The sequence below is a fragment of the Giraffa tippelskirchi genome, chromosome 2 (assembly GCF_054371585.1).
Source record: "Giraffa tippelskirchi isolate mGirTip1 chromosome 2, T2T-mGirTip1v1.2.pri, whole genome shotgun sequence".
Lineage (NCBI taxonomy): Eukaryota > Metazoa > Chordata > Mammalia > Artiodactyla > Giraffidae > Giraffa > Giraffa tippelskirchi.
In genome coordinates, this window is record NC_137276.1 from 131155380 (window position 1) to 131176051 (window position 20672).

At 34.4% G+C, this 20672-nt stretch overlaps 1 protein-coding gene across 16 annotated transcripts in view; it reads left to right on the forward strand.

Moving 5' to 3' along the window:
- NMD3 (NMD3 ribosome export adaptor) overlaps positions 1-20672 on the forward strand; it is a 288544-nt gene that overhangs the window by 18370 nt on the left and 249502 nt on the right. For all 16 annotated transcript variants that reach the window (XR_014076997.1, XR_014076994.1, XR_014076998.1 and 13 more), the window contains exons 9-16: positions 173-269; positions 1918-2035; positions 2937-3082; positions 6467-6579; positions 7363-7435; positions 9083-9189; positions 10482-10552; positions 10984-11094. Coding sequence is in view for 4 of the 16 variants with exons in the window: in XM_081570730.1 (XP_081426856.1) it covers positions 173-269; positions 1918-2035; positions 2937-3082; positions 6467-6579; positions 7363-7435; positions 9083-9189; positions 10482-10552; positions 10984-11094 (836 nt within the window). In the remaining 12 variants the exon portion in view is untranslated. The remainder of the gene's footprint in view (positions 1-172; positions 270-1917; positions 2036-2936; positions 3083-6466; positions 6580-7362; positions 7436-9082; positions 9190-10481; positions 10553-10983; positions 11095-20672) is intronic.

The following is a 20672-nucleotide window of genomic DNA, read 5'->3' on the forward strand; positions in this document are numbered from 1 at the left end:
AGACTGGTGAAAATTTATAAATGAAGTGGATGAACTGAGACTTCCTCATAACAGGCATCAGGAAGCTGTTTCAGACCTTGGACAGTGATGATTTAATGAAAATTTATATTCCCAAGATTAGACAAACAAAAACCTTTGCCTTTTTATAATGGTTAACTTTTTCTCTTAACAGATACAAAGCCTCACAGAGACTGATCTCTCAGGATATCCATAGTAATACATACAATTACAAAAGCACTTTTTCTGTGGAAATTGTTCCAATATGCAAGGTACTTTTTCTCATTTAATTAATCCATGTCCTTAATTGGTTTATATGTAATTATTAGCTCCTGGTTTCCTTCTGGGATTGGTTAAACATTTAGAATAACTTCTTAATGATTTCTGACACATTTTAGTCATGTTAAAAAGATTTGAGTAATGATGCTTAAAATTATAAATTTTTGGTGTACTAATTAAAAGGTCTTATTGCAGTTTTTAAGGCATATATTTCTTAAACTTTGCAGTCCTAGTGGACACATGATAGTTCTGTGAAACTGTGAATATAGGAAATTACTTATCAGTGAGCCACTTTGTGGAATGTGTGCAAACTGTATTTTGGCATGATAAAATTAAAGAATATTCTGGAAGGAGAGCATTGAATTATTTTTGTGATTTTAAGAATATCTGAATAATACTTAGATAGATTATCATTTTTTTAATGACCATTCATTATTTTATACAGATATAAAATTAAATTAGAAAATATTTTTCTCCTCATAAGAACTTAGAATTTCCTCTCTTTACAACTTTCATACATAACATACAGGTGTGATGTATGTTATGAAGCTTGGGGAGGTTACATCATTTGCCCAAAGTTAACAACAAAAAGAAGCCAGGATTTGTACCTAGGTCTGTGACTCTAAGGCTTTAAATCTGTTATCACTAATTATGGTTTAGTATAGTACCATGAAATGATGGCTTAAACAGAGTCAGCAAATTTTTTTTGGCCAGATAGTAAATAGTTGCAATTTTTAGGTTATATAGTCTGTTTTGCAACTACTCAGCTGTGCTGTTGTTGCACAAAAGTGGCCATAGATAATAGGTAAATGAAGGTCTGAGGCTGTGTTCCAGGAAAACTTTATTTACAAACATTTGCCTCAGGGTCTTATTTTGCAGACCCCCAGTTTAAATAAAACAGTGAATCTAGGTGAGAGGACATATTTAGGCCTTGTGTATTAAGTGCTTTCAGTGATTCGTATAGGTATCTGAATGAATACACAGTGTAAAGAAGTTTTTTCATTAATCTTTGGAGAATCTTAGTAAGTCTCAGGAAAAAAAAAAAAGGACTGAGCTAGGTGCCATTAAGGATGTACAGAAAGTCCTTTCAGTGGGGGGGCCTATGATTGTGAATAGATACAGCTTAAAATATAATCCAGATCCCTTTTATATTTTAATAACAGCTTAAAAACAGATAGCCACATCAGTGTTAGTATGTCCTGGTGCACACATAGGCATATATGCTCTTGGGGGGGCATTGGATCTTTGATTACACATTGGTACATGTAGACAAGAAGGAGGAATATACGGCTCCTCCTGAAATTTTTATGGAGAGTGAATGAAGTCACACTGTATTAACACAGAGTAATAAGCAAGCATTCACACCTCAATAAAATAGAAATGAAGTAAATAGCTTGGTGACTAGGATCTTTAAAATACTTCTTAAAGCCATTTTATTAAGACAGTTATCTCCGTCTTACGCTATAGCTTATTTTCTGTTTCTGCAAGGTCTGATTCTCTTAGGCCATTTGTTGATACATAGAATTAAAAATGACATTTTGGTTTGATCAAATGCACTTTGATCAGGTTTACATTGATGAATGTTTATCAAAGACTCCTACTTAAATTTGCTTCACACTAAATGTTAGTTCTTATTCCTAGGATAATGTTGTTTGTCTGTCTCCAAAACTGGCACAAAGCCTGGGAAACATGAACCAGATTTGTGTGTGTATTCGAGTAACAAGTGTCATCCACCTCATAGATCCAAATACCCTACAAGGTAAGTTTTAGAAACTGCCTTGACACTTCTATTTAAAAAGCAGTAATAATTTGTTAATGTTAATTTTATCAAGTATTCTCAGTAATATTGTTTTAAAAAATTAGTTAAAATTAATACTGTACAGTGTTTTAAAACACTGGAATTTTTTAACACATTTGGTAAGTTGCCCTTTTTTTTTTTTGAAGAAAAATTTCTTTGAATTTTTAAGGTTTTATTAGTCTTATCCCATTTGTTTTTACTGAACTGGACTTATTTACCTCTTTTATTTTTTTATGACTAATTATTTAAGTTCATTATCAAATTTTAGTGTAGAGCATATGCATAAAGTTTGGAATGTTTGACTTAAAAGAAGACCCTATATTGATAGGTGTCTCTCAGTACTTGGTTGCATCTTCTACTTGATCTTTTTCATATGTTTACTGTAATACAAGTTTTCTGTTATAAAACATTGAATTTATTTTGATATTTTCTAGAAAGTCATTTATTATCCTTATCAATTAGAATTCATCAGTCAAAATTCTGTTTGCAGTATTGGGATGAACATCTGTCAGGTAGAAATTTATTTCCCATAAACTAAACACCTAAGATGGCTGATAATGTGTCAAATAAAATGCCAGCACATGAAACAGCTATACAGCTGATTGGATCTGATCTTAGTTTAAAGGTACTTGTTAGTAGCTACTTAAGATATTTTTGACACCTGGTATTTCTCTTACTCTCTGGGAAATTTGGGGTTGATGTATAGGAATAAATGATGTCCCCTGCAGTGTGAGTTGCCACTCTGGTTTCTGTTGACCTGCTGCTTCCCAGTTCACTGTACCAACTTCTTCCTAGTTAACACATTTGATGGCTTTTGAAATACTTCAGTTCTTTTGTTCTTTAATGTTCTGTGTTTCCTTAGTTGCAGATATTGATGGGAACACTTTCTGGAGTCACCCTTTCAATAGTTTATGCCATCCCAAACAACTGGAGGAGTTTATTGTTATGGAATGCAGCATAGTCCGAGATATAAAACGCAGTGCAGGTGCTGGAATGATATCAAAAAAGGTAAGTTCCATCCTGTTCACCTTCCCCTAATCCTAACTTACTGTTTTAGTCTCCCTCTCTCACTCCTTTTTTGTTGTTAGTAATTCCAAAATGTGGTTTCAAATAAGCTAACACCACATTCAGTTAAAAATGCGTTTTGTGTTTGTATGCCATTTGCTTTTAACATGTGGCCATTGTGGTGAAAACTATCAGACTTATACTGTCTGGTAAGTTAATTCTTTCCCTTTAATATTAAAATATTATTATGAAAAAGTATTTCTTTTACTTTTTGTATAGAAGGAGCAAATGAGAAGCTTAATCCTCTTTCGCTTTTTAAAAAATTTCAAACATTTTGAATTATATATATATATTCACTAAATAGTGAATACTTCAATATGCATCTCTAAAACCTAGAAACATTTGCTACATAATCAAAGTATTGTCTTACATATCAACTATATAGCTTGCCAGTTTCTTCATTTGTCCCAAAGTGTCTTTTATGGTTTGTTCAAACCAGTACCTAATTGGGGACTGACTGTACATTAAATTTGAATATTACCTCTTAAATATTAATAATAGTATCCGCTCTTTTTTTCTAATTTATTTTTTTTATGACACCAACTTTCTAAGGCAACTAGGGCATTTATTTTGTGGATTTATATTCTCATTTCCTCATGATGTTATTTAACTTGCTTCATAATCTCTTATATTTCCTTTAAAAGTGGATCTGAAATCTCATTTAAATTTAGGTTAATTTTTTTTTGTCAGAACATTTCAGAGGTGATGATATATACCTTTTGTGATTTATCAAGAGGCAAGTAATGTTTGATTGTTCGATAGCCAGATATCTCCGTTGAATTTTTGAATTTTTTCCCTTTGTTCCTGCCTTCTCCCTCCTCTTTCCTTCCCTTGCTGCCTCCCTCCCTTCTACTCAGATTGCCTCAAATGTAGCCAGTAGCAGCCTTTTCAGAATAGTTTCTGTCCTTTGAAAAAGTTTTTTTTTTTTTTAATAACTTTTACTTTTTGAGGGGAGGTTGGAAAGGGGGCTTCCCTGGTACCTCAGATGATAAAGGATCCACCTGCAATGCAGGAGACCAGGGTTTGATCCCTGGGTCAAGATTGCCTGGAGAAAGAATTTTTTTAGAGCAGTTTTAGGTTCATACCAAAATTAAGGGGAGGTAAAAGATTTCCTGTATACCCCTTGCCTCCACACGTTGGTAGCCTCCTCCATTATCATTGCTTTTCTCCCACCAAAAGAGTGGTACATTTGTTACAATTTATGAATCCACGTTGACAGGTTATAATCACACAAAATGATTACATATTTTATTTTCACCTTCCTGGTCTATATATCTTTCATTTCCTTATCTTTTGTATTAGCTAGGGTTTCCAGTAGGATATTGCAAATGAGTAGTGAGAGGGGACATTCTTGCCTTGTACCTGATCTTAGAGGGAAAGCTCCAAGTTTCTGACCATTAAGTATAATGTTAGTTATAATTTTTAAATAGATACTTCTTATCAAGTGAAGGAAGTTTCCCCTCTATTTCTAGTTTACTGAGAGTTTTTTATCATGAATGAGTGTTGGATTTTGTCAAATGCTTTTTATCTATTGATATCATCATGTGATTTTTTTTCATTTTTAGCCTGTTGGTAATGACTGATGAGCTCCATTAACTTGATTTTCAAATGTTGAAGTAGCCTTACATACACATGTTAAATTCCACTTGGTAATGGTGTACAGTTCTTTTATATTTTGTTGAGTTTTAAATCTATATTCATGAGAGATTGGTCTGTAGTTTATTTCCTTGTAATGTCTTTGGTATTGGTTTTAGGGTAATGTTGGGCTTGTAAATGAGTTAGGAAGTGCTCCCTAGGAAGTGCTCCCTGTGCTTCTACCTTCTGGAGAAGATTCTAGAGAAATGGTATATCTCCCTTAAATGTTTGCTAGAATTCACCAGTGAATCCATCAGGGCCTGATGCTTTGTTTTGAAAGATTATTAATTATTGACTCAGTTTCTTAATACCTGTAGGTGTATTCTTATATCCTTTGACATGACTTTCTTTACTAGTCTTTCAAAGCATCCTTACGTTTTGGGATAACACCACAACATTTAGGTGTTCTAAAATCACATTGTGTAGTTCTTACCCCGATATCCGAAATCAGGTATTTCTTCAAGCATGTCAGTCTAATTTCTTCTACTATGAAAGTATTATTTAAGAGCAAACACTTATTTAACATTTAACATTTAAACACCACCACTTCCTCTCCAACATATATAAAGCTAGATATTATTTTTTTTTGTTTTCAGAAAATACACTGTTAGAATTTAGTCTTTCCCTGGTAATTTGCCTTTTTCCTTTTTTCCCCCAGTTTTCCCCTAAATCCGGGGCCTGTCTGTTACTTCAGTTTTTTCCTCTATCTTTACCTCTTCTTTCTTTAATTCAATCTATAATTCTTAGTGTTTTGCTCTGAATCCCATTTTACTTGGGTTTGTTTTTGTTAGTAAAAGGTATTGGCATGGCTATACTTATTTCAGCCAGGAAATTTGAAATGTCATTTACAATTGCTTGTAAAATTCCATGTTGGAAAGGGCCTTAGTGGTTTTTTGCTTAAAAAGTTCAAACTTGAGATGATGTTTCCATGATAGTTTTTTTGAAAAGTTTTGCCTCAAAATAGTAGACATTCAGAAAATTGATGAAGATTTGGGTGCTGTTGTAGCAGTGATGCTGCTGGGATTGTTAGATTATTTTTTATGAACTCTGGTGTTTTTAACCTTATGTGTAAAACATAAGCTGTTACTTAAGATATTTGCTGTATTTAAATGAAGATTGCTTTTTTAGTAAGTGGCTTCCCAGGTGTGCAGTGGTAAAGAATCTACCTGCCAATGCAGGAGACGCGTTTCAATCCCTGGGTTGGGAACATTCCCTGGGGAAGGAAACGGCACCCCACTCCAGTATTCATACCTGAAGATCCCATGGACAGTGGAGCCTGGAGGGCGACAGTCCATGGGATCGCAAAGAGTTGGACGCGTGACTGAGCACACGCATGGACACACATACTTTATTCTTTTTGCTCAGTCTTTGTTGGGCGATCTCCCTGTGAATACATTTCTTTTGAAAGTTCTACATATGTGTCTGCTTTTAGGTGACAGTGCTAATGTTTTCTAGAAGCCTTGAATAAAATCTTAACAAAAATATTTATTTTATGAATTACTTATAAGTTTTTCTCTACTCATTGTTCAGTAGTTGGTTAATTTTGACAGTGTTTCAGAGGTCTGGAAAGTCAAACAGTCTTATTTAAAATGAAAATCAGAAACCAAAATCAACATTGTATTTAACTTTTCTATGAGATGCTTTTTAAGTTATGCCTAGATTATTGAAGAGTTTATTTTCTTCCCTGTTAAGCATACCCTCGGGGAAGTCTGGGTACAGAAAACATCTGAAATGAATACAGATAAACAGTATTTTTGTCGCACTCATTTGGGACATCTGCTAAATCCTGGAGACCTGGTGTTGGGGTTTGTATTATTTTATATTATTTTAAACTGCCCACTAGCATTGCAAATTTTCTCTGGGAGCCAGCAGAGCTATCTAGAATAAAGTTGTTTATCCTAAAAAGAATTTAAGAATTCTTAGAAGCCATATAGCTCACTTTATTGTTGATAAATAAATTAAATTACTGATGGGACAGAAGCTCATAATTATTCCATTTTGGCCATCGTCTCAGAGTCATTTGTTACAAGATTTTGAGCAATTGATCCCTGAAATTTTATGATAAGATTATGTGTATAGTTTTTTGGGGAGCAAGTGGTTTTTTGTTATGCATATGCTATTGTTAAAATAAATTTCACTTTTAAAATATGGCACCTATATATGTAAAGGGTCTTTATAGGCATAGGATAGCCCATTCTGATGCAGAACTTAATAAGCTTGCCTTAAACATTACTTTTGCTCTTGGGGTTTCAGTTCTTTTTACTGGAGAATGAAGGGTGTTTTGTTTTTGTTGTTTATAAATGAAATGGAGCCGTCTAACTGAATCCTTACATTAGACTGATATATATCTGTTTTGTTCTTTTACAAGAGTATGGTAAGGTGGGCAATAGTGGATGACTTGTGAAACTCAGAGATAGAATGCATTATTATGTCTACTATGATCTGTAGAAGCCTATTCACTGCACAACTTATGAAGTGGGAAAGCATATTAAATGCTTGATCTTAGGAGGAACTGTTAGGTGATCATTTTATAAAACAACATGAAAAGAGTAAGTGTGTCATTAATTGTTTCATTGTTTTCATTTCAGGTTTGATTTGGTCAACTGTAACTTAAATGATGAGCATGTCAACAAAATGAAATCAGATAGAGTCCCAGATGTGGTAAGGCTTTAGATTTCCCCCCCTTTTTCTTGTGTTGACGAGGATTAATGTAATTCTTATGGGGAAGATGCACGAGTTCACATTTTTTGAAAATAATAAATTTAGAGATTTCTTTTGAAATTGTAGTTAAGTTATAATAGCTAAACCTTTATTTAAGATAATTATTCTTTGCTAATCTCAAAATCCAAGATTTATTGAGTTCTTTGTTTTCTCTTATCAAATTTTCATTTTGTCAAATTACATGATAGTATCTATAGAGCAAAAATAAATTTGCAGCTAAAACTGATGACCTTTATTCTGTTCATTCTTTTAGGCTCAGTTTATTTCATGTTTTTTTCCTTCATTTTTTGGCGGCAGCTCATATAGATCTTCAGAGAAGGCAGTGACACCCCACTCTAGTACTCTTGCCTGGAAAATCCCATGGACAGAGGAGCCTCGTAGGCTACAGTCCATGGGGTTGTTAAGAGCTGGACACGACTGAGCAACTTCACTTTCACTTTTCCCTTTCATGCACTGGAGAAGGAAATGGCAACCCACTCCAGTATTCTTGCCTGGAGAATCCCAGGGATGGTGGAGCCTGGTGGGCTGCCGTCTATGGGGTCGCACAGAGTCGGACACGACTGAAGCGACTTAGCAGCAGCAGCAGCAGCATATAGATCTTATTAGTTCCCTGACCGGCGACCGAGCCCGTGCTTCCTACATTGGAAGCATGGAGTCTTAACCACTGCCTGGAAAGTCCCTCATGTATTGTTAAGAAGGCATTTAAAGTTAACACCATCATTCAGGTTTGAATATAATTATTAGTTGAAAATAATCTTCACAGTATTAATTCTTAGAGAAAGGATATTACTTCTGGGAAAAAAAAATGTTAATTTTTAACATGAGTTTATAAGTATCAGGAACAACAGCAAATGTGAAATGTGAAAGGCTATCTCCTGCTTGCTTAACTTAATGTTTTAAAATAAATATTGATCTCTTTAGCTGTGGGCAGATATCAAGTTGTGGCATAAGAAGGACTCCCCTCCTCATCACCAAATTTTGCTTTTATTAATTAATAAATTAGGAAATAGAAACATGGTTTAGGTGTAAGTCTAAATAGGTATTTCTCAAAGAGGCCATAAAGAGAAGATTAAAATGATTTTATAAGATTTTGTGAAATTATTTTATCCCCACTCTATTAAATTGTTCTAGGATATATAGTTGTGAATATATATATGTAGTCTATAAGTATTTATTAGTAGGAATATGAGGGAGAAAAAACTGTCTTCCTTTGATAGTGTTTCAGAATGACTTACATGAATGGTAACGGAAAACTGAACTTTGATGTAACAGAAGGAAAAAACCACCAGAAACATGAAATTTTTAATATAAAAATTTCTCAGTCGCTGGAAAATTTCAGTTAGTAAATTTAGCAGTTATACACATAGGCTAAATGCATTCTCATAAAATATTAAGTACATTAATAAAAATGTTGAAACTTCTGACACTGCTTCTTGATAGGTACTCCTTTCCTTTGAGGTATAACCACTATCATCAGTTGGCGGTCCTTCTGACATTCCCATAACCTTTCATTTAAAAAATTTTATTGGCTTTTGAGGTCCTGTTTCTTAGTTCCCATTTTTTGTAATTTTTGAAATATTTCTTTAGGTATTAATCAAGAAGAGCTATGATCGAACTAAACGTCAGCGTCGTAGGAACTGGAAACTGAAAGAGCTTGCAAGAGATAGAGAAAACATGGATACAGATGATGAAAGGTCCCACTTTGTTTATACTTTTTATGTTGTCTCAAAGGAAATCCTTTTGATAAATCTTTATGGTTTTTATATCATCAAGAAATAGTCACCACACAGTTGCTTCTTGCACTCAATATTAGTTTTGTTTTCTTATCAGTGTGTTGTTTGGATCAGGATGAGTAGATATAATGACCTTTAACACAGATCTAGTTATTTTTTCCTAATTTGTGACCTGACAATTGCAGTGTTGTTATAGATGTTTCATTTGAAAATATAATGAGTTCTTGTGGGTCCAGAGTATAATCCACAAGATATAATGATAACTTTGTTGATATCGCAGAGAACAAATGAGTACCTATGATTTAGTGTGAAAGAAAACAGCTCTTTGATACCATATATGCTGGTTTTCAATTTAAGGAGAAATGAAGATGCTGTGTTCTAGAAAAATTTTTTGGATGATTGGAAGAGTGGCTTTAATGATGACATTAATAGTATTGATATCTACGAAAGTGAAAAGTTTAAATAAAGTTGTCTTGAAATATGAGTGGGAGACAGCAGTATTTCTAAAATATAGTCTCATAGTGTAATTTAAAATAAGTACGTATGTATAAATATATAATATTAAATAGATACTGTAAGTACATATTTGACTATTTCATATATAGTCTTAAAAATGTTTGTATTTCAACTTGGCTATACATTTTTTGGGGGAGAGGGTTAAGTATGAAGGGGTATTCTCATTGTCTTATATTTAATGTCACCTTATATTCAAGTGTGGCTTCCCTGATAGTTTAGTTGGTAAAGAATCCGCCTGCAGTACAGAAGACCCTGGTTCAATTCCTGGGTCAGGAAGATCCGCTGGAGAAGGGACAGGCTACCCACTCCAGTGTTCTTGGGCTTCCCTTGTGGCTCAGCTGGTAAAGAATCTGCCTGCAATGTGGGAGACCTGGGTTCCATCCCTGGGTTGGGAAGATCACCTGCAGGAAGGAATGGCTACCCACTCCAGTATTCTGGCCTGGAGAATTTCATGGCCTATGTAGTGATTGGGGTCACAAAGAGTCAGACACAACTGAGCGACTTTCACTTATATTCAAGTATATATTGTTTTTTATTAATCAGGTAATTTTGAAGGAAAATATTTTTCAAAAACCTGTCAGTATTTAGTTAAGATCCATATTTGAATTTCAGTTATTATTTTTAAAGATTTTAATACTTGGAACACACTTGGCTTGTAATGCTGAAAATGAAGAAGACATTAACTTCATACTTTTTGGTAAGGAGAGATACTTAAATGTTTCTTTATCCTTCTGTAGGCAATACCAAGATTTCCTTGAAGATCTTGAAGAAGATGAAACAATTAGAAAAAATGTGAACATTTATAGAGGTTGGTGAATAAGGAATATTTAACTTGTATCTTCTGTAAATAATTACTACAGTATGAGTATCTTGATATCATAAACTTCGATTCCATAAATGACTTTTATTGTGTGTTCTAAAACTACTCTAAACATGTACCCATCTTCCCCCTAAAAAAAATCCCAAACTTTCACAACAGTAAAATATTGTTTACTTTGCTACATTTATATAATTTGCATCCTAGCATGCTCCCTCAATTTGCTGACCCCTATACAAATGGGTAGTTATTCATACATTTATGCAAGTTCAGTCATTCAGTGCATATTTAAATGCCTGCTCTGGATGTGATATAAGTGCTACAGATATAATATGGTTAAATAGTAGTAATGATGGGGAGGGCAGGTATTTGCATATTCCATATTCGTATCTATTTGAAGTTCTCTTTATATTTTGTCTTAGATTCAACCATTCCTGTGGAAAGTGACACAGATGATGAAGGAGCGCCTCGAATTAGTCTGGCTGAGATGCTTGAAGACCTTCACATTTCCCAAGATGCTACTGGTGGAGAAGGTGAATTGATGATGACATGAGATCATGTTGTATATGGTTTCCACATCTGTAGGGTCAGGATGTTGGACAAAATACTTTTACTGTCTGTTCTGTCTGCCTTCACATTGAGAGAAGAGAAATTTAGTTTTAAACCTGAATAAATGCAACTATTTCAGTTGCTCACTTGAAGAACTGAAAACAGTTGATGGCTTTGAAGTTTTAGATAAAAAATTATGGAGAATGGAGTTATTACTGAAATTTAGGGCATTTACAAATAGAAGTTTATTGGCTTGCTTTCTTTATGAGACATTAGTATTTTCATATACTGTATAGCTCTGGGTTTAAAAGCTTGCAAGTTGTGATTCCTTGGAGGTTACCTAAACCTTCAAGCACTAAACACGCTTTTACATTCTTTTTATATTGATTGCTTTAGTGGAAGAGCATATGAAAAGTCATTTTTAATATGAACTTGTAGGGCACTTCAATCTACTTTAGATCATTTTTATATCCTTGGGATAGGAAAATTAGGGGTTAGTTTATAATTGGACATTCAGTAGGAAAGTTACCTTTTTTTATTTGTAATATTTACATCTTCAAAAGCTGTTAAGCTGGGGATAATCTTACTTTTTGTTGCAAAAGAAGGTATATTTAAAATATTTACAAATTATATAGCAAACAGAGTATTGAAAGGTTAAGTAATGATTTATTCCTTAATTGTTTTGGTCTGTGCCAGCAGCTTAGTGTTGTAGCTGCTTATGTCATAAAAATGTCTTCCTGTCTCTATAAGGATTTTGCTTTTAAAATTTTGGTTTACAAATTGAGAAAGAATTCTGTCTTTATAAGTTTGTTTCATTGAACACATTACCCTCAAAAAGAATGTTAGAATCCAGCATATGGACAATGAAATAATATAAGTAATCTTCTTGCTTTATAAAACCATGAATCAGATTTAAATAGGAACTACCTTTCACATCCTTGAAGGGAAAAGCATTGGTTTTGTTTTTAAAGTGTTCCGAAAATGAAGTATTAAGATCCTATTTCTATAAGCAAGATAATTAAGCATGCCAGAACTAAGAACCAACTCATAAATTCTATATATATCACTAAATAAGGAAATTGAGTAAGTGCTGAATGGAACACTTCCTATTTAAGATTTGACTCCTTAATCCTGAAGTTATGAATAAAGCCTTGTTCTTTCTAAAGTGACTTCTTTTCTGTCTGCATATTTAAAGTTTTTACCTGTGGTCTCTGTTTATCTCTTCCATGTCAAGACTTCAAAAAGCATGAAAATAAAAACAATCTCCCCCTTTTTTGTGTCCTTGAAGTGGTTATGTTGGTGTCATATTTAAGTTTCTTGCAGTTTTCTGAGATAGAATTAGTGTTTCTTACTTGTTTTGATGTTGTGTCTTTATGAGAAATGAAATCTGTTGATTGAAACAAGGCTGTGACAAGATGAGGGAATATAGCTAAAAGAAAAGCTGTTAGCTAAGAGTGTGCACAGTTATACTGCCTTGTTAAATCTGCCATTTTAGAGGATAGTTCCCAGGCTTATGGGTCCCAAAGTACTATAGTTGATAACCCAGAGTTGATAGGATTTGGGAAATGCTGGTATTAATCTGAACCACAGAAACCTGATTGATAACCCAGTTTATAAATATGAATAATGTCTAAGTCAATATGATTTTTTTTATAGCCAGATCTGCACGTGAAGCCACTATTTTATAGGCAAAAGACCCTTGATGAGCAGGGAAGCAGTCGAGGGGAGAGAGTTGCTTCAGTAGTTGAGATGCTTAACAGCATCAAGCTAGTTTCTTGCCACAGTAGAACCCAGAATTCCAGGCTTTGTGCTAGGACACCCTTCTCTGGTCAGTTTTGAGTAAGTACCAAGAGCTTTCCCATGACTCTTAATTTTATTAAATGTGTTCATGGTGATTTTTATCCTTTAGATAACTTGATCTGTTATTTTTAGGCTGAAGGATGTTTATTTTTAAAAATAATTGAATTTTGACATAATTTCAGACAAAAGTTGCAGAATAGTACAAAGAATTCCTGGAAACCCTTCACTCGGATTTGCCAAATGTAAACACAACCTTATTTTTTTTCTTTGTCTTTTTAATTTTTTTTTTTTTCCTGAGCCATTTATGAGTAATGCCCTAATACTTGTTTTTTTCCCTCTCCAAAGCAAGGAATTTTCTTACATAATCACAGTGCAATAATCAAAATCAGAGAATTAACATTGACACAATATTGTTACCTAATCAGTGGACCACGCTGAAATTTTGTCATTTATCCCAACTATAATAAAGTCCTTATCTAAGATTGTGTTGTGTGGAGTTCTCTTACTGGACTTCTTTGATCTGAACCCATTCCTGAGTTTTTTTTAAAAGCGTAATTGGCATTTTTGAGGAGTCCAAACCAGTTGTTTTTGCAGAATGGCCTCAGTTTAGCCTTGTCTGACATTTCCTCACAATTATATTAAGCCCTTTTAGCAGGATTACCCCAGATGTAGTGGTAAATTCTCATTGCATTGTATCAGGAAATGTATGCTGTTGATTAGTCCAGGTGTTTCAAACCTTCTTGGGTTATTTTATGTTGGTTTTCTGTTTGAAGGGATTAAAGGACTTGATCCTTTGCAGTTGTTATTTTAACTTGATTTTTCTTTTTAAATTCATTAATTTATAAATGGTGAAGCATATGCTTTGATTTACAGTTCTTTGAATTTTAACATGTATAGATCCTTATAATTGCCACTACAATTAAAAAAAATCCTGTCATCCTCCCCAACTCCCCTGAATTCCCTTTGCTACCCCTTTGATTTCAAACCGTTCACCTATCCTTCACCCCTGCCAACTTCCAGTTTGTTGTTTAACCTTAGGGTTTGCTTTTTCCAGAATATGTAATATGAAATCATACAGTATGTAGCCACTTAAGTCTGCTTCTTTTCAAATAGCATGGTGCAGTTGAGATTTGTCTAAGGTGTGGAATATGTCAAGAGTTTGTTACTTTTTGTTTTGAATACTGTTGCACTGTTTGGATGTACCACAGTTTATCCATTCCCCTGTTGAGACACATTTGAATTTCCAGGTTTTGATGATGAACAGTAAAGCTCTTGTGAACATTTGTGTATAGGTTTTCATTTTACTTGGATAAATAACAAGGGATCTGATTGTTGGGTCTTTATAGTAATTGTGTTTTTAACTATTTTCCAGTTGATTTGTGCCTTTTTGAAAATTTCCCACCAGGCTTCCCTGGTGGTTCAGAAGTAAAGAGTTCATCTGCAATGCAGGAGCTGTGGGTTCGATCCCTGGGTTGGGAAGATCCCCTGGCAAAGGGAATAGCAGCCCACTCCAGTATTCTTGCCTGGAGAATCCCCGTGGACAGGAACCTGGTGGGCTATAGTCCCTGGGGTCACAAAGAGTCGGGCACGACTGAAGGGACTTGAGCACTCATGCATGCTTTCCCACCAGCAGTTTGTCAACATCTCAGTTATTATGGTGTCACTTTTTTTTTTTTAACCATTTTAATAGATAGTAGATAATGTGCTTTGTGGCTTTTTAATTTACATTTTCCTAATGGAGTCGCAGAGTTGGATATGACTGAGCAGGCACACACAGACACACAAAATGGCTTATTATGATGAGCATCTTTTCATATGCTTCCTTGTTACATGTATATCTTCAACTGATAAAACCGCTGTTCAAAACCTTTGCCTACTTTTAAAAATCAGATTATTTAATTTCTTTTTGTTGAGTTAGTTTTCTCTTTTGATGCTCACATCCTGTAATTGGCTAGTGGGTGTGCCATCAGTCTGGCTCCTGTGTCCTTTTCACACGTTCTCCTCTATATATTTGATTTTATTCATGGATGCTGATAATGTAACTCTTTGAGCAAGTTTTGGGTTTCCCTTATTCAGGGCCTTTGTGCAGTCTGCTTTTGGCGTGTTTTCATGATGGGGCAAATTTTCCTAAAAATAGACCAATTTACTTAAAAATAGGCCTGCCTCAGTTGAGTCATCTTAGGAATTAAGGAATCAGGAAATGATGTCATAAAAAGCACAGATGTAGTTTATTCATTCTCAGTTTATCAGTTCCGTCACATGTTAAACTAACTTGAGCAGTAAGGTGGTGAGCCTTGATGAAAGCAAGATATCAGTCTCACTATCTCTCTGAACTTAAAAGTAGTTTAAGGAGAATGATCAGTTTGATACATTTTGAAAGAGCTGCCTTACTGCTCAGAAAGAGGCATGCTGGAGGATTCCTTCTGGTAAAACAAGATCTATAATATTTCAAAGTTATTAGAAGTTGGTTTGACAGTCACTGTGTTTCTGTAGCAATGCTGCTTGTACAGATGGTCACTGATTTATGGTGGTTCAGTTTAGGATTGTTCAAGTTTATGATGGTGCGAAAATGGATGTGTATTCAGTAGAAACTGTACTTCGAATTTTGATCTTTTCTGGGGCTAGAAATATGCAATACAATACTCTTGTGATGATGATCAGCGGCATCGAGCATAGCTCCAAGTCATCAATGAGGGTAAACAATCAATAAACTTACGGTCATTCTGTATACATACAACCATTCTGTTTTTCACTTTCAGTATAGTGTTTCATTGTAAATCAACTATACTTCACTTTAAAAAAATCTTGTAAAAAAATATTTGGGGAAAAGTTACACTGATTTATATAGCATTTACATCGTATTGGGCTTCACTGGTGGCTCAGATGGTAAAGAGTCTGCCTGTAATGCCTGAGACCAGGTTTGATCCCTGGATCAGGAAGATCTGGAGAAGGAAATGGCAACCCATTCCAGTGTTCTTGCTTGGAAAATCCCATGGAAGGAGGAGCACGGTGGGTCATAGTTGATGGGGTTGTAAAGAGTTGGACATAACTGAGCAACTGATACTTTCACTTTACATTGTATTAGGTATTTTAAGTAAATCTAGAAATGATTTGAAGTGTACAGCATGGTGTGTGCAATGTGCAAATACTTTGCCCTTTATCCTTGTAGTTTGTAGCCTGTGGGGTGTCCTGGAACTAATCCTTTGCAGATTCCCAGGGACAGCTGTACTAGTTCAGTCATTTATTTAGAGCAACATGGACTCATGAGTACTTACTTTATATTGAGGTTATTAGCTAACACTACTGTACTTTGCTGTTTGAGTTGTTCTAGCTTCGGCTATTTGTAGCTCTTTTGGTTGATCTTCCTTTGACACAACCCCGTTGGGCTTGTATATGTGGTTTTTTTCCTTTTTCTCTCCTTTCTCCTCCTTCCCTCTCTCTACTTCCCCTTTCCCCATTCCTTGTCTCCCTCCCCCGTCACATTCCCCTTCTCTGCCACCATAATTATGGTGACTCATTTTGTATATTTACTGCTTTATAATTAGCCATTTTGCCAAGAAATTCTGGTTCCATTTATTGAAGAATGGTTTTAAATGCCAGTATTAGGCACAAGGTATGCTTGTTGCTACTGGGTGTCATTTCTTTCAGGCCTTCTTGAGTGACTGAAAAAAAATGCTTTTATAGTAACCTATGTATTAATATTTATACTTATTTTTATCTGTATTAAGCTAAATATGAGTTCATATTATCTCCAGCTCTTAATTCTTTACCTCATGGATCCATCTGACTTTCACTGTTTATCTGTAAACTCCCACTCCAATTAAAAAAAACAACAACCAAAAAGCACCTAAAACTCTGGTCCTGTCATCTGCCATTCATTTATCTAATTATTCAATTCCGGTATACATGTATAGGCTTCCCAGGTGGCTCACCCAGTGGTAAAGAATCTGCCTTGCCAATACAGGAGATGCAAGAGACTCAAGGTCAAACCCTGAGTTGGGACAATCCCCTGGAGTAGGAAATGGCAACCCACTCCAGTGTTCGTGCCTGGAGAATCCCATGGACAGAGGAGCCTGGCGGACTACAGTCCTTGGGGTTGCAAAGAGATGGACATGGCTGACTGAGGACACACGCATCTTCAGTGAAGTTTCTGTATGTTGGTAATATAGTTAGAATCTCTTGTCACAGTCTGTATTTAATCCCCTGACTTCCTAAATGATTTTTAAAAATTTTCTTAGATTAAGGTTCATTTTGTGCTATAAAGTTTTATGGGTTTTGATAAATGCATAATGTCTTCTAGTCACCATTATAGTATGATGCAGAATAGTTTTACTGCTCTAAAAGTCCCCTGTACTTCACCTGTTCATCCTGAACCCCATACCTTTGGCAGCCAGTAATCATTTTACTATCTGTATAGTTTAGCCTTTCCAGAGTGTCATGTAATTGCAATCATATGTAGCCTTTTATATACTGGCTTCTTTCACTTAGCAAAATGTCTTTAATGTTATTCTGTCTTTTGTGCCTTGTAAGTGCATGTATTTTATTGTTGAATAATATTCCTTAGTATAGAGGCACCGTACTTTATTCATTCACCTGTCAAAATATCTTGTTTACCAGCTTTTGGTTATTATGAATACATCTGCTATAAACTTTTGTATGCAGATTTTTGTGTTGATAAAGGTTTTCACGTCAATTGGGTGAATATCTAGGAGCAAGATTGCTGGCTCTTATGGTAACACTATGTTTACTTTTGGAAGAGATTACCAAACTGTCTTCCAAAGTGGCATTCTACATTCCCACTAGCAATGTATGAGAGTTCCTGTTGCTTTGCATCCTTGCCAGCATTTGGTTTTGTTAGCTTTTTGGATTTTAGTTATTCTAATAGGTGCATGGTGATATTTCATGGTTGTAATTTTCAATTCCCTGTTGATAAAAGGATGATTAGTGTCTTTTCATATTGCTTATTTGCCATGTGGTATATCTTCTGTATATAATGAGGTGTCCAGATCTTTGGCCCATTTTTTAATGGAAGTATAGTTTATTTACAATGTTGTGTTCGAACACATGTAAACCCATGGCTGATTCATGTCAATGTATGGCAAAAACTATTACAATATTGTAAAGTAATTAGCCCCCAACTAAAATAAATAAATTTATAAAAAAAAAAATACAAAAAAAAAATACAAAAAAAACCCCCAAAAATAACAATGTTGTGTTCGTTTCAGGTGTACAGCAAAGTGATTCAGTTATATATAATATGTATCCTTTTTTTTTCAGATTTTTTTCCCTTGCAGGTTATTACAAAATATTGACTATACTTCCCTGTACTATACAGTAGGTCCTTTTTGGTTATCAATTTTATGTATAGTAGTGTGTGTATATGTTAATCCCAAACACTTAATTCATCCCCCGTCCTCTTTGATAACTATTAGTTTGTTTTCTATGTCTGTGGGTCTATATCTGTTTTGTATGTAAGTTCACTTGTATCATTTTTGTTTTAGATTCCACATATAAAGGATATCATATGTTATTTGTCTTTGGCAGCCCATTTTTAAATTGAGGTTTTTTTTTCCCAGTTTTATTGAGATATAAATGACATGCAGCATTATATATGTTTAAGGTATGCAGTATAATGATATACATCATCACAATAAGTTTGGTGAACATTATTATCTCATATAGATTCAGAATTAAATGCATGGAAAAAAATAATTTTCCTTGTGATGAAAATTCTTAGGATTTACACTCTTTTATATATAACATACAACAGTGTTCATTATATTCTTGAGTTTTAAAAAGTCTTTGTGTATTTTGTATAAAGGTCCTTTATCAGATACGTATTTTGAAAATATTTTTGTGGCTTGCCTTTAAATGTTTATATGAAGATTATATATATGAATTATTTGTGATATTTGTATTATATATAATTATGTAGAGGTGAGATCATACTGTCTGTATATTTTTGTACCTTCCTTTCTCTTTAACATTAACATTATTTTATGAACCTTTTCTAAACCATTAAAATTTTTAAAACATATTTATTAATAAAACATATTCCACTGGAGGATTACAAAAATAGTCCTAATTCTTTACTCTTCCCTGTGTCCATTCCCTTTATCTTGTAATTCACAATAAGACCAAATAATAAACATTTAAGGATTGTTAGGTTGTATGGTCTCTGTTACTACTACACTGCTGTTATAGTATAAAAAATCCATGGGAAATATATAAATGAAAGGAAGTGTCTATATTCTAATAAAACCTTTATTTGAAAAAAACAGGTAGTGGATCAGATTTTGCCTGTAGCCTATAGTTTGTTGACCCCTGATGTAACTTTGTAGTGCCCTTCTACTCTTTGGGTTTGGTGATTAGAATGAGGTTCCGAGTTGAGGGCTCAGGAGGCTCCTGCCGCTGTCTTAACTGTGAAAACATGCCTGGATGAGTGTCGGAGGAAGAGATACAGGTGGCACAGACCAGGTTGCTCCAGTTACCCTGTGTGAAGCCAGCCAACCTCATACTTTGAACAAACTCAGCTAAGATCAGCAGAACTGGTGAACCAACCTCAACTAACTTGGCATGTGAGCAATAAGCTTACATGCCACTTAGGGTTTGCTCTTGTTGCACAGCATTAGACAATTGGTAGATATGCCAACATTTAATTATCCTACCTCTAAAGTTGGTTGTTGCCACATTTTTTTCCTTATAAAAATCTTTGTTTTGCTCATTATTTTCTTAGGAATGAAATTGCTGTTAAAGAGCATATAAGAATCTCAGGACACGTTACAAAAAGTCCTTTCCAGAATGATACTGTGTGGTACAATTTTTAGGAGTGTCTCTTAAAATCTTACTGTTCTTAATGATTGACCTGCTTTCTCTCTTCACTTAATATTTTCTGGACTTAAGTAGGTGAGGTCCAGTCCACAGTGATCTGTGTGTTGAACTTCTAGGGCAGTTATCATCTCTCCTTAGTTTTTAGATGCCTCTTGAGTTATTGTTACTGTTTTTATATGTATATGTCTCTCTAACTAGACTTTTCTAATTAGCATTTATTTAAGGCAACGTGAGTGCAATGCATAGTCTTCAGGTAGTTAGTAGTATGATTTGATTGAAGTCAGTATTTTAAAAAATGGGCAAAGTTTTAAGTAGTTACTTATGAGTCTGTCCATGAAATAAGAAATCAAGCAGATCTGAATGGTGTTAGAGAGGCAGTAAATGGGATTTGTAGGGAGAGTTATTTATGTTAGTCAAGAGTTCATTTTACTTAAAACCTACACCTAATTCTAAGCTTGATAAATTATGTTTGAGTAGTACTGATTATAATTAGTTAACCATAGAAGTCTGATGTAGTATCATCACAAACTGTTAAGTGCAACACACAGTAAATAGTTTTCTTCCTTCAAGGGTACTTTATTGTATATAATAGCACAAATGGTATTTGTAAATGGTCATGTGGACAGAGAAGTACAGGTGACCTACTCAGAGCAGGTAGCCTTTAATCAAAAGGATAAACTATTGGGCGGTATTCAGGAAGTATTAAGTATGTCTGATCTCCTTTGTTTATGCATTTAGATCGGAAATAATGTTGAAGTGCAGACTACTTGACAGAGGCTGAGATAAATCTGTGTTATCTGGATTCTAGAGTGTCAGCATAAATGAATGTTGTAAAAGTCTGTGCAGAGTGTTATGAGACATTCCTGGGATGGTGACACTATGAATAGCTTGGGATGTGGAATCCTGTGTTTCAGATAGGATCTTAGAAAGA